This window comes from Barbus barbus, assembly GCF_936440315.1.
Source record: "Barbus barbus genome assembly, chromosome: 13".
Classification (NCBI taxonomy): domain Eukaryota; kingdom Metazoa; phylum Chordata; class Actinopteri; order Cypriniformes; family Cyprinidae; genus Barbus; species Barbus barbus.
This window is the reverse complement of record NC_136741.1, coordinates 19,045,954-19,061,146: the sequence shown is the minus strand read 5'-3', so window position 1 is coordinate 19,061,146 and position 15,193 is coordinate 19,045,954. Positions and strand designations below refer to the sequence as shown.

Genomic DNA, 15,193 nt, shown 5'->3' with positions numbered 1-15,193 from the left:
TTGTAAAAAAAAAAAAAAAAAAAAAAAGAAAAAAGTGAGGGTGAATCCTAGCCTGATGTCATTTTGATCTAGGTCTGATCAGTTATTATGATCCATGTAGGACACTTATCATCTTTTCAAGATTTAAAATGAATTTTATTTCAATAAATGTAATTTTAGCATATTCAATCATAAAGCAATCATAAAGAATTATGATTAGTAAGTAATAAACAGCTGACTAATAATTGTTGAATATTCTGTACAGTAAATTCAATTGAAACATTGTCTTTTCAAGAGATGTTACTTCTGTCAAATCTGTCTCTAATTCAGTGACACGATCAGTGTGCTTTCATGTTACTCTCTGAGTAAACAAGCTTTAGCAATACATTGTGGACAGAGAAACAAGTGGTAATACTTTTTGGTGTAAATGTCCAAATAACACAAAAGTTAGTGTGTAACTGCGGCCGTTTCACACATCCTAAGCTGGGGTTTTATTTTAAAAATGAGAATTGTAAGTCATTTGAATTGTGATTTAAGAGCTCTTGGTGAAAACGTTGTTTAAATGTGTAGTTCTCAGCATCACTGGCTATTCCTCTTAAACAATGCATGCATTTCCTGTGATCTTTTGGGCGCTAAAGCACACAAAGAAAGTGGGTGGTTTATTATATTGATGTACAGCAATATTGTTGTTGTTTTACGAGAAAATACCACATTGACAAAAATAAGTGAGTATTACCCATAGGGCCAACAAGCATGTGCACTTTCTTGAAAACACATTATGACAATTTTTATTATATCCAGGGAATTATTACAGAGCTTTTTGTAGGTTGAGAACATTTTAAATGACATATTTTGGTCAAACAAACACCTCTCTATGACCTCTCATTCAAAGTAGAAGACACACAAACTAGCCCAGAACTAAAAAACTCGCACATTTTATACCTCATACAACATTCAACAGAAATGACTGAACTTTCAGCACATGAGCCTGCAATCACCACTGCACATTTCAACTGCTGAATAAACATAAAATGGGCTGATGGGAAGCAAAGTAATCTGTCAGCGTTACAACGGTATGGAGATGAAAATGTGTGGGGTTTTATATTTCACAAGACAGATATTACATGTGTTTTTCTTCCCTGTAAGTGAAAATGTATCATAACTAATGCTGTAGAATAAGCTATGTCTTTAGATTTAATATATGAAACGTTGCTTTATTGAAGAATCTTTTTTTTTGGATGTGTGGAGGAGTACATTTTGTTTCTGATTTTAAACTAACATCACAAAAAAACAAGAATATAGTATTTAGAATACAGTGGTTTGACAGACTTGTAATGACTAGATTCATTTGAATGTTCTAGATGATGTTAACTGCAGCTAAACTTGCTTTTGTGGAGAGTTTGGCTTTTTCTTTTTCTTTGTGCATATTTTATGTCACTGACTGTGATGTGAAATTATTTTTTGTTGGATGTATGGTAAATTTGCACATTATAGACGTCATTTTGAAACATCATTAAATGTTTTTGACAAGTGAATATGAAGTTGAACTTTTCTAATAATAATATTTTTTGTATTAGGACATAATATGTTAAAGGCAGTAAAACTGCAGATGATTATGTAAGTTTATAAACAATGTCAACTTTGTGGAAAAATACAAAATACAGTAAGAGTAGGTGCATTTACATATATCCCATAATAATTCAACATCATAAAGCACATAATAAAAATATTTACTCCATACATTTAACATTGAACAAAGCTAATACACATCTGAATATATTAAGGCAGGTTGGTGAATGTAGCAACAACGCTTACACAATCAAGACAACAGAAGTTATCTGAATGGGTAACATTTTCACAAGCTGAAAAAGACAATACACAACACAACATTAAAAACAATTAGAGAATAAATACATTTTAGCATATACTGTAACCATATATCAGAAAGTTCACAGTCTTTTGTAACTGAATGCTTTCGAATTCATGGTCCCGAATTCATATTCTATCCACTTATTTTTTAAAACAAAACAAAAAATGCAAAAAGCATATGAGAAATTCTTCACACCTATTAAAATATATCAACACTGATGTGTGCCTCCAAATCAATGTTAGAATTATTATTCATGAAAATAGATGTTAAAATGAATTAATTTATAATTTATGAATTTATATTTAAAATTAAAAGACCAAATAACAGAGCACAAATGTCGGCAAATATAGTAACTACATCAAGTAAAATATATAAATATATACACAGTTAGCAACAATAAAACAAGATAACCTTTCTACCAAACAAGAAACTTTACAGTCTAGTGCTCCAGATGTGTGCACTGCAAAATAATTCTTAAATAGGCCATTTTCAAAACAGTATTATTCACTATAACTACTCAAAATACTCGTATCAATATGATTAATCATCTATATTATTTGTTTCTTCTTTGCAAGTACGCCTACTCTTTGTATAAGACTGATTGTGTTTTTTAATAAAACATTTTCATTATCACTCAATCCTAATGATTTTTTTTTATTTAAACATTTAAACATGGTTTATAATTAATAAAATATCTTGAAAATACCCAACATTTAAGAAAAATACTTTGGATGCCCTATAGAAATGTTATATTTCTTTATACATACAGGGCCAGTGCACTGTGCAATATGTTGCCTTGAAACACAATTGACAAAATAAGAGTATGCATTTATGAATATGAAAATACCTTTAATTGTTAGCGATTTTATGTGGAGAATCCAAAATGAGGTCTCTGTTTACTGTAAGGCAATTAGCTGTGTTCAACATCTATGCATCTATGCAATCTCAACTTTCAAGCCAAGCAGACCATATACTACGGAGTGACAAATACAAATGATCATCGTTTGCTAAAGAAGGCAAGCTGCTCTTTTTTTGATGGGTTAAAGGGGTGTACTGTCCCTTTAATCTGGTCTCTAAATAGTGCATTTAATTTAAATAAAACAAAACAACATGATTTGTGCTTCTGCATTATGAATAAATAGAGAGCAATTTCTGATCAGCATCAAGTTGAAAGCTTGTTTCAGTAATGCGTAGAAAAAAACAACATTGAATTTTTCTAGCAACCATTTTATAACTTTATCACAATGCATGAACCTAAAAATTTTCAATGAATTTAATCTTTTAGAGCAGGGTTCTTCAAAACTGGCCTTTAACTCCAGCCTTAAAGAAACACACCTAAACCAGGCCGTCAAGATCTTCAGGATTACTGACAAGTTACAGGCAGGTGAGTTTAATCAGGGTTAAAGAGGACAGTGAACCTCACTGAAGGACCAGTTAAGAGGTTTCAAGAAAGAGAAAGAGAGGAAGAGAAACAGGGAATTAAATTAATTGTAAAGATTTCAAATGGATGACGCACTGTTGTGGGACTCAGTTAAGGGCAGCTCCTTAGGGCTGGACTTCTCTAAAACTGAGATTTGTGTTACTGTGCTGCTCTCAGTAAAGAGGGTTCGTCTTCTCTTACTGTATCTCAAATAATTTTGTGTCTGCCACTTCCACAGTCTCTTCTTCAGTTCTGCTTGTACCTGAAAACACAAACACATGCATGTGCATTTTTGAAAGCAGAATGTATTTCCTAAATTCCTATACACTACCAGTCAAAAGTTTAGATCAGATTTTGTAATGTTTTGAAAGAAGCTGACATTCGCGCACAAAGCGTTGGTATTGATTCCTAAACAGATAGGGGACGTTACCGATTTTTTCTGGGATATTTCCTTTGAAAATGAAATTTAACCACAGTGCTCACCAAGGCTGCATATGTTTGATGAAAAATAATGTTAAAGGGGACCTATTATTCAAAAATCACTTTTATAAACTGTTTGAACACAGTTGTGTGGCCGCAGGGTGTGAAAACAACCAGTCTATAATGTTAAAAATCCACGCTCTCTGTCCTTTTAGCATAAACACAGCCCTGGGTGAGAAATTGAGGTCTGCCATTACTGGAGATATATACAATGTCAGCGCCAAAGAGGCTTTACAAGTGTTGTGTTTTGGGATGCACTAATGAACATAGAAGTCGCCATAATCTCCCCTCATCTGAGCCCAGGACACTGTGGTTAAATTTCATTTTCAAAGGAAATATCCCGGAAAAAATCGGTAACGTCCCCTATCTGTTTAGGAATCAATACCAACACTTTGTGCGTGAATAGGAATGTGGTGGTTAAATGTGTAAATTGCAATGTGAGTGGATCGTTTGCAGTTGTCGAGCTCATAATCAGAAGTGGGACTTATAAAATTTGTGATAGCATGAGACCAGCTATGTAGTTATTTTTATCCCGCCGTGCTCCCTGTCTGTGTAATTCATAAACGTGAATTTATTATGCACAGTATAATCAGATGACTGACTTTGAAACCGAGTAGTTTTCTGTAAAGATAACAGGCTTGTATTAATAGTGAAATGTTTATTTGCAAAGGCTAGCACTGTCTGCTAATGCGGAGATTCAAGAGCTCTTGAAGCTCCGCCCTCTTCTCCGGGAGCAACAGCTCACTCCCATTTAAAGCAACATACTCAAATCAGCGCATTTTGGCTCACACCCTAAAAGTGGCAATTTTAACAAGCTATAAAAATTTATCTGTGGGGTATATTGAGCTAAAACTTCACATATACCCTCTGGGGACATCAGAGACTTATTTTACATCTTGTAAAAAGGAGCATAATAGGTCCCCTTTAAAACAGTATTATCGTTATAACTATTAATTATAACTGTTATCTATTTTAATACATTTTAAAATGTAATTTATTCCTGTGATGGCAAAGCTGATTACTCCAGTCTTCAATGTCACATGATCTTAATAAAATTTAACTGTAACTGATTCAGAAGCATAAAAAAAAAAAACATTATTCTAAACTTTTGAGCATTGGTATATTTATTTACTATTAGGAAACACTTATGGCTTACCTCTCCATTGAGAAAACAGTATAACAGAGCCACAACAAAACCCTGAGATATACAGAAAAACAGTATAACAGTCAGTTAGTAAGGATGCATTAATAATTACAGTACAGCTCAACTGAGTAAAACATATGCAGCTATTAGTTGACATAAATGGTATTACATTTTATATTATATATATTTTACATTTACTCAATATAGTATATTTACATATTTGCCATATTTATGACACAAATGGTCATATATAAAGTGATATCACAAAATATTGTACATATGAGCATTAGTATTCTGTGAATTTCATAGATGTTGGGCTGTACACACCTGAAAGGGGCCCAGGCCAAGTTCAAGAAAGTGGCGAGCGTTTTCTCCTGTGTTCTCTGGCAGGAAGGCAAAAACCATGTAGTGCATGCCAAACAGAGGGATCAGGAAAAGGGTAGACTTGGCCAGTCTCCTACAAGTATACATGAAGTTCAGCATTACTTCACATTAATAACAAACAACGAAAGTACATTTTTGATGCAATTGTTTCATGCGGGCATAATGGGCAACTGTGAAATGAGGGGTGAGAACCAGAAGGGCGTAAGTGACATTTTTGGTGAGATGGAGATATATACATCAAATGAAAATTCTTAATGAGCTCTTTCTACTGGCAAAAGTACTGTCATCCATAAGTGTACAAATTTGTATTATAAACAATTGAAATCAGTACATTTTTAGATTATTTGCTGCCTTTGTTTTGAGTGTGCTTTATATTCCTTACATGAAGTGGTTGGTATCACCGCCACCCATTCCTGGAGACTTCAGCTTCTGCACAAGAATCCGGATCACATTTATGAAGATGAAGAAATTGATCTATAAAAAAAGTGTCTCTGTATAATAGATGAAGGAAAACACTCATATACTGTACACTACACATCAACATACTGTGGATATAAGATATATTCAGAAAGAAACAATCAAAATGACTGGGGCAAAAGAAAAATGTAAGTATTTAAGAACATTACATACTGTCTTACATAACTTTTAACTTTACTTTCATATGTTAGAAAATGTCATTTTGATATTGCACAACCATGGCACATGAAAAATTCATAATTCTGTATATTTTGCACAATTCTATTGCTATCAATGTTTTCCATTATATTCAGGATGTAGTATTATATATTTGATCAAATCAGCTGTACTTTACCAGGAGAGACACTGTGATTGGTCCTTTGATAATCCACCAAAAGTAAGCAACATCTGTGTCATCCCAGCACCTGCAACATAAGTTTATGATTATTTATGAGAAGACCAGTAACTGCACTTTTGCAAACAGTGAAAAATTAATTTTTCAGTATTCATCACTATATATCATAGTATCACACAATAGCTTAAAGAGTTAAGATCAATCTGGACTTACCCCCTGTTATCCCAAAAATTCCTGGCTAGAACCCAGATGGTCAGTATTAATGCTGGTAGACCTACAGGATACAGAGAACTAAATAAATAAAATTTCATCAAATTGTAAAACATGTTTGTTACTATGATGACAAAGAATCAAGAATAGGTTTCATATCTCAATTTCTACACTGGTAAAATGTAATATATTTTAAATACATACATTTTATACAAAGTATAGTTCAAATCTATTAACATATTTATTGACATTTTGCTCAAGACTTACTGATATAAAAATTATTATTAAACATTATTTGGAGTACTACTTGTGCACAATGCAGATTTCTTAATATTAAGCATAACATCGTTTTAATGTCACTGTTGATGAGGATTGTATGATCTTTGAATAATATCAGTCGATATCAATTATACTTCAGTATATCTATCACAATTAAAGTGCATTAAGTACACAATTAGTTGTTCGAAATTAGCAGATTTTAAGTATACCAGTTTAGTATCCCAAAAATACAATTGGAGGGTATTTTATTAATCACATAAATATGTAAATGTATTTGTAGTATATTTAGCATGAAATAAATGTATTTCAAATACATTCAATTTATTTTTGACTAGGGTAATACTGGGATCTATTGAAATCTATTTTCCATCTCATGCCTACAGGTGTCACCAATGGAACATAATACTATCATACTATCATATACTACACTACACTAAGGTAATGCCATTACTTCAGTCTTCAGACAGATTATCCTTCAGAAATCATTTTAATATGCTGATTTGGTGTTCAGTTATTATTATTGAAATCAGATTTCAGTTTTTTGTAGAAAAAAAGGCAATATTACTGTTTAACCTGTTAAAAACTTTTTACAATAATTGTAGTGTAAATTAGAAATATTTCATCATATTGTTTATTATATAACAATATCTTCCCAAGTATCTTCTATAGGACCCATACTTACCCCAGCCAATAAGTATGTACCACCAGAAATACTTCTTTTGTGAGACAAAAGTTAGAGCTAGAAGAGTCTGTAGATACATCCCCTCCACCAGCAGCCAGAAGTAGTTAGCCAGGATACTGAACTGGAAGAAAGCTACCGCTGCCTTGCAAGAGGTCTGAAGAAGAAAACATTCAGAATTCATCAGTAGTACTATAATTGTTCTGTCAAGATGTACTGTACGTTCTTAGAGGACAAAAGAAGATACAAAAGTACACATACTGTCTGAGTGGCAATTGCCACAGCATGTAGCAAATTTTAAGACCTATGCATTACAAATAAAATTATTATATTGTTGCAGTGCTTAGATGTTTCAACAGTATAATTTTAGGGTGGATAAATTAAGTAGTGCTGATAAGAAACAGCACAAATACCATCACAGAGAAGTGGGAAGAAGAGTGTTAGCTATGTAAGAAGTGGTTTTTGTACTTCATAGAAGGTGTTTGTGAGTTCTAGCGGAGGCAGATCTTGAAAAGTGTGCCTTTAAGGCACAGATGAGTCGACTGATACTGAGAGGGGCGGAAAAATGAATGCAGAAATTGTGAAGCTAGTGTCACTATGCTGACAGAAACTGGCGTAAAGCTTAGAAATTTCTTTACTGTTTCAGATCGATGCTGCAGTGTCATACATAGTGACCTTATACATTTACTGACCACAAGGCTGATTGGGAACACAAGCTCTGTCATGTTGAATAGCGTGCATTAGCTTACTGAATGACGTCTATAAAAAACTAATTCTGCATGAGCCTGTGACAGCTGGTGAGCCTCACTGTTGACATGAAGCAGTGGTCCAGATTCTCATCGGCAAAGAGAACCGCATCTTTGATGAAGATCGCACTGGCTCGCAGGATGAAGGAGGCAAAGAGATTGATGTGAATGTAGTTTCTTGTGCAGTGGAACTTCCTGTTTTGGGAAGAGTAAAATAGAATGTCAAATTTTTCAACAAATTGTCACAAACTTGTTTAAATGTGTTTGGTTGCATGAGCTTTGTGAGGATTCTCATTGTACCTGAAGGCTGTAAACACAAAGATGGCAGAGATGAGGGAAATCAGAGAGGTAGCGTAACCTGCAGTGTACACCTGCCTGAAAGTGGAGTAATATGATGTCTAGAACATAGGGAAAAAATTAAGAAAAAAGGAAAAGGAATTATTTCCAGAGAAATATCAGTCTTTTATAAAGAGATTTTACAATGAAATGGAAAGTCTTTTCATTTTGATTTGTGCACTTCAACACATTTTTGTTGTCCTTGAGGTTTATTCTTTACGTACAAGCACACATTTCTGTGTCGATTGTTCATAAATCTATTCTTAAATAAACTGTCCCATTAAACTGAATGTGACGATTTGACTTTGCAAACAATTCACTCAGATATTTATTTTGCTTGTTGTTGCACAAAGGTGCTTTGACTTTATGCAATAATCTTACATTAAAAAGCTAGAACACAAAGAAGTCCATATATTACATTCTTCAATTTTTTTTTACTTTTATCAACAGGCTTGCTGTATCTTTGGTTTCTTAGTAATTCTAAACGTACTCGGTTACTATCGTAACCTCGGTTCCCTGAGATATGGGAACGAGTACTGCATCGTAAGACTCTTGTATGGGAAAAACTCCTTTTTTCCTCTTCACTGAAGCCTTTTGAATCACGCAGTAAAACTGCACGTCCATTGGTTCGTGCAGTGCTATAAAATCGAACCAATGGCTCGTCGGCAGCGATGAGCGAGCCTATGGCTATGCAGCCCACCAGAGCCCGCCAAAATGGGGGGTGGGGGTTTCTGGCTATATAAGCGGCCGCTTCGCCGCCACAAATCAGATTTCTTTGAATGAAGCGACTGAGGCGTGCAGCTCATAGCACGGCCAGGAACGCAGTACTCGTTCCCATATCTCAGGGAACCGAGGTTACAATAATAACCGAGTACATTCCCTGTCGATATTTCACTCGTACTGCGTCGTAAGACGCTTGTATGGGAACCAGTTCAATTACACCGCTATGACCTGGGCTCTGAATCGGAGTGGAGAGCACCTTAGGTACATAACCCAGCCTTGTTTTCAGGACGACCTTGGAGTCGTTAGGCCCAAATTCCAGGCAAGCAGGGTTGACAGAAAGGGCCTGTAGGTCTCCTACCCGCTTAACCGACGCCAGTGCCAACAGCAGAGTGCAATGGTTCAAACGGGGGGCCTCTCAAGGCCCTTAGCACGGTTGGTAAGTCCCAAGGTGGAACTGTACGAGGGCGAGGAGGGTTCACTCTCCTGGCGCCTCGTATAAACTGGACCACTGCACTATTTCTGCCCACCGAACGACCAGCAATAGGGGCATGAAAAGCCGCTTTAGCTGAAGCGTAAACTTTGATGGTGGATGGGGAACGTTGTTTATCCAGCATCTCCAGCAGAAATTAAAGAACCACTGATACCTCAGAGGTGACTGGGTCTAAGTCACGGTCTTGACACCAAGCCGAGAAAATGGACCATTTCAGAGCATAGAGGCGTCTGGTAGACGGGGCTCTAGCTTCCGCCATAGTGTTTAAGACACGCTCTGGGAGGACAAAAGGTTGAGTGGCCACACATGCAGGGCCCATAACTCGGGCCGTGGATGCCACAGCGTGCCGTTCGCTTGAGAGAGGAGATCCCGTCTCAAGGGAGTGGGCCACAGGGCTGCTTCCAGCAGCTGGAATAGTTCCGACTCCCACGGCTGTTCCTCCAGAACGGGGCTATTAGGAGAAGCCTGTGCCGTTGTTCCCTGACTCATCTGAGTACCTGAAGTAGCAGAGCGATTGGAGGGAACGCATAGAGCAGAAGACTGGACCACTCGTGGACCAGGGCATACGTGCTCTTTGTGAAATAGATTGGGCAGTGAGAGTTATCTTCGGAGGCAGAGAGATCTACTCGAGCTCTGCCGAAGATGTCCCAGATTTTCTGAACCGTGAACGGGTGGAGCGTCCATTCCTCTGAGGAGACGTAGTTCCTTGACAACATGTCTGCTCCTTGGTTCATTTTGCCTGGCCCATCCTCGTTTTATCGTAGCCATCACCCACTCTGACACACCGGGGATGGCCTGCCAGGCCTCGGCCTGTGTGGCAAGAGGTTGAATCGGCTCTAAAGACTGGCTACATAAGGTCAAGACGCTTAAGGTAGGCAGAAGAGGATATTTGCTCTCTTTTTGAAAATGTATGTGTTTTATATTGTCCGCTATCGCAGCGGTCGGACACACGGGCGCTAGAGCGGGCTCGTGGTGAACCGATAACACACTTCCCTCCGTCTCTTAATAGACAGGATGAAATGCAAATGCATTAGATTGAGAGACCCTATGAATCCAGATGCTTTGGACATACTGATATTAAAAGCAGGTCATCTTATTCTGGAATTACAGCATATGGAATAAACTATATTTCAGGTGCATATATAACCGCATTGCTGCTTCTCCTGATGCAGGCACAGGCGAATGTCATTATGAAAATAGAGTTTAAGTGGTACAGATTAAATTTAGCACTCAGGAGAGAGTATTATGTTCTTGTATGACTGATTCAACTACCGGTAATTGGCTTGTTCACATTAGGAAAACACTCAACTATTAACCTTGGACTGCTTGTTTGTGTGTGTGTACTGAACATTATCATATCATCTCTCATTTTTCATTCAAAGTATTGTCTCTTTTCTTATTACCATATGACTGAAAAAAAGAAAAAGTAAAAAAAAAGAAAAAGAGATCATATAAGGGAACTGCCAGGTAGAGGAAAGGTTTTTTACTTTGAAGTGGGTAAGCTATTTTTTATTGGTAATATGAATACAATTTGCTCCCATCAACAAAAGCAATGTGGTCTTAACCCGGAGAACAAAAAATTAAGAGATGTTTTCAAAGAAAATGAATGAGTGCAAAAGAGATCAACAAATGAGCTTGACCGTAAACGTTTGTGGCAGATTGTTGGTCTGACACCGGAGCAAAGAAAGCAACAGTGCAAAGTCCCTCTGGACAGTGTTTAAAAAGTTGAGAGAAATGCTCAACTTTATGCAAATAAGAGACAAAAAAAAAATAGTTAATGCTAGTTAATGCTAACCAGCCTTTTAAATTTAAAAGAGCAAGCTCATTGGCTGCGTATGCAACATGAACCAATCAGCCTGTGCCAAGTATAGTGTAACGCTGTGAATATCATTAGTTTCATGACAGAACTTGGCATATACTATTACTATGCCATAAGATACTCTGAGGAGATGTACAATATTGCATGTAGTAAAGTTTTCACCTCGGTTTCTGATTCCACGTCCTCCACAATCTCACAAGCATTCTCATAGGATGGGTAGATTTTTGTCCAGCCACTCTTGGTGCAATTCCTAATTATGAAACCTGCATTAAAATAATGTTGAACATTATGATCAGCATGGAACATAGGTTACATTTTGATGCATCATTTGTTAAGGAGAAAATTGTAAAATTAGTCACAAAAATGAAGCAGATGTTTCATTTGTTCTAGAGTTTATACCACATTTTAAAATGCTCTATGAAACTACTGTATAAGCTCAATAACTTTAAATCTTAATTACTAAGGATGACGCTGTCTCTTCTACAGTAATCCACAGGTCCTTCCTCTCATTAACATTTGACAGTAAAGGGATTATGTTTTTATTAGTCTGCTTAAACCTTTTGCTGCATTTCATGATATTTAGATACAGTATGTGGATAGAGAGCTCAGATGGATCAATCCAATTAGGTTTATATACAGTTTTTATGTGTTCTCCAGCATAGGACTTACTGTATGTTCTGGCTGCATGTCACAGTATAATGAGATTGTGCCCCAGTCTATGGTTATAATATAACAGACAGAATCATAAAGAGTATGTGAAATTGCAATAGGAGTCTGAAATTGTTAATCGGAGGAATCTGAAATGTGCTTTTTTTCTATGAAACACAAGCTATAGAGGTTTTCTTTGAAAATAAAAAGTTAAGATCGAAACATTGATTAATTCAGCAATGTAACAAGTGGCTGTTTTTTTTTTTTTTTTTTTGTGAGTCAATGAATCATTCACTCGAACCGATTCATTAAAAAAAAAAGAGAGATTAATTCAGGAATAAAACCACTACAACTTTTTTTGTAGTGGCTTTGTTGAAGAGGTTTGGAAGCACTAGAATTTCATTGTACACAAAAACAATAAGGGTCCAATGGTTCAATGCAAGCAGTAAATCAAAGACCTCTTTCTCTTGCAACCCTTGAACATAGAAACCTGTGGATTCTAATGCAACTCAAACCCTAATACACTGCATGCCGAGACAATGAATCACGATGAATGTTCTCTCTCTCCATTTGGATCTTCCAGACTTTTGATTAAATTATCTAACAGTGTTCTATTAAAACATGACTTGAATAAGTGAGGTCACCTGTCACTCAGGGACACATACAAATTTGATCAACCGGATAAATCTGATTCTATTGAGTCTGTGTGTACAAGTGGGTTATGTCAGTGATTACGTAATATATATATATATATATATAAAATGGGGAAGAAAGGGGATTTAAGTGACTTTGAACGTGGAATGGTTGTTGGTGACAGAAAAAGAGGAAATATCTAGTGAGCGGAAGTTGTGTGGACGAAAATGCCTTGTTGATGTCAGAGGTCAGAGGAAAATGCATGGGCAGACTGGTTAGAGATGATAGAAAGGCAACAGTAACTCAAATAACCACTCGTTACAACCAAGGTATGCAGAATACCATCTCTGAACGCACAACACGTCGAACCCTGAAGCAGATGGGCTACAGCAAATCTCTAAGGAAGGTTTCCAACACCTCGTTGAATCTATGCCACAAAGAATTAAGGCAGTTCTGAAGGCAAAAGGGGGTCCAAACCGGTACTAGCAAGGTGTACCTAATAAAGTGGCCAGTGAGTGTATATACATTGCATTTATTTCTATTCAACATTTAGGGAAGCTACATGAGGAAGCTTAAGAGAGAGGAATGAAGTATACTATAGGTTTTTATTCATGTTTCATGTTTTCAGTTCAAGTATATCTAGTCATGTCTTTTACTTCAGTTTAGTTTCAGTCATGTTTCATGTTTTGACATTTGTTGTGTATGTCATGTAGCTAAGTAACTAATTACGTTACTTAGCTACTTTTTATGGAAAGTAATCCTTTATGTTACTTTTGCGTTACTTTTTAAATATGAGCAGGGCTTGATTGTTTTTAATACAAGAAGTTCTAATCATTGCAAATGTAAAAGCCCTTTAACACCAAAAAGTGTAATGAATAAGCCTCAGGCTGAAGGAAAAATTCAATTCACATCTGTAAAGTACAACGCAGGAGAAGAGGGTTCAACACTCTTTAGCAATAAAACACAATGAAGCACAATTGTTAGTTTATCTAAAGTCATTTTTGCTTATTAGTATGGTTGAACTGGATCATCAAAGGTCAGCAGCAAAGACATTGATTAATAAAATGGGATTAGATACATTTGTGTTATTTAACATATTTAATTATTGCAGGTTTGCGTCATATTCCGAGTTTGCATTTCACTGATTTAATTCATTTTGATGAATACTAAATCAGTTTTTTGCGAGTGGGATGAATTAATGCACATTCACATTTAGTCTAGAACTACAGTAACAGCATGTTCACACAGCGCATTGTCAGTCAATAAATGGGAAAAAAGTAACTGGTGTTACTTTTTTTGAAAAAGTAACTCAGATATATTCTTGTAAATTAAAAAGTAATGCATTACTTTACTAGTTACTTGAAAAAAGTAATATTATTACGTAACTCGAGTTACTTGTAATGCGTTACCCCCAACACTGCTGGCAGCTACATTACACTATGCTTCTAAAAATCCAAAATTAAAAATATGATACTATAAACATCAACTGTCCTGTAAGCAGAGGTGGAAAGTAACGAATTACATTTACTCGCGTTACTGTAATTGAGTAGCTTTTTTGTGTACTTCCACTTTAATTCCAAGTAATTTTTAAAATCTGTAATTTTACTTTTACTTAATTATATTTAGTTTGAAGTATTGTACTTCGCTACATTTTAAAACACATTAATTACTGAGTAAAATTTTTTTATAAAAACCACTCACTGGAAACTACTGCAGTAAATAATGGGCAGGAGAAGAAACTGGTGCTAAAATCACAAGAAAGAAGCAGACGGACAAGACAGGCGTTATGGTGCAGACCCAGCTGAAAATAAAACCCCGTCGTATTCGGCTGAAGTTGAACTCGAAGGAAATTAAGTGAACCCCTATTTATGCTCTATTATGCAGTGTAAATGTTTGCCTAGGAAGACCAAACTAGCAGCTTATAAAATCTCGACATCAACCCTTCGCAAGGATGTAGAGGTAAATACTTGCATCATTGCATTGGTGGCTAAAACGAAGCTTTGACAGTTTAGCAAGAGGTTCTGCACAAATTAGCCAAAAAGACAGTGGTGCAGGGTGTGCGATATATATAGTCTGCGATATTGTAATTGTTGTTTTAACGATGTGCGATTTGACAGAACAGTATTTTGCCAAAAACACTCCTACAGAGTGCAGTGAAGTCTAGATTAGACTAGTGTGCGTGTGCTTGAGTGCATTCTTTCACTGCGTGATTCAGTCTGTTAAAATGCATTTAGAATATCACAAAATTGAAGATATAGAGACAGAAAATGTATATATTTGTCATTTTATATAGTAAATCAATATCACACAAAGAATTATGTGTTTTCTCCAAAAATCAGCATGATTACATATATATATATATATATATATATATATATATATATATATATATATTTTTTTTTTTTTTTTTTTTTTTACAACAGTTCAAAAAACAATAAGTTAATTAAGAGACTTGCGTTTTAGACACCATATTGCCTGTTTTTGCTCTATTTCGTCAATAAAAATAATTCCAAACACAGCCACAGCACTGTTTTGCGTCTCT

The 15,193-nt window shown here is 35.7% G+C and overlaps 1 protein-coding gene across 1 annotated transcript in view; it reads right to left on the bottom strand.

Moving 5' to 3' along the window:
- Positions 1-3,348: 3,348 nt before the first annotated feature.
- ghrhrb (growth hormone releasing hormone receptor b) overlaps positions 3,349-15,193 on the bottom strand; it is a gene marked incomplete at both ends in the record, with an annotated part of 31,797 nt that continues 19,952 nt past the window's right edge. The window contains 10 exons of the mRNA XM_079432019.1: positions 3,349-3,531; positions 4,906-4,947; positions 5,221-5,350; positions 5,660-5,751; positions 6,089-6,158; positions 6,302-6,362; positions 7,260-7,413; positions 8,065-8,197; positions 8,303-8,400; positions 11,533-11,633. Coding sequence (XP_079288145.1) covers positions 3,349-3,531; positions 4,906-4,947; positions 5,221-5,350; positions 5,660-5,751; positions 6,089-6,158; positions 6,302-6,362; positions 7,260-7,413; positions 8,065-8,197; positions 8,303-8,400; positions 11,533-11,633 — 1,064 coding nt within the window. The remainder of the gene's footprint in view (positions 3,532-4,905; positions 4,948-5,220; positions 5,351-5,659; positions 5,752-6,088; positions 6,159-6,301; positions 6,363-7,259; positions 7,414-8,064; positions 8,198-8,302; positions 8,401-11,532; positions 11,634-15,193) is intronic.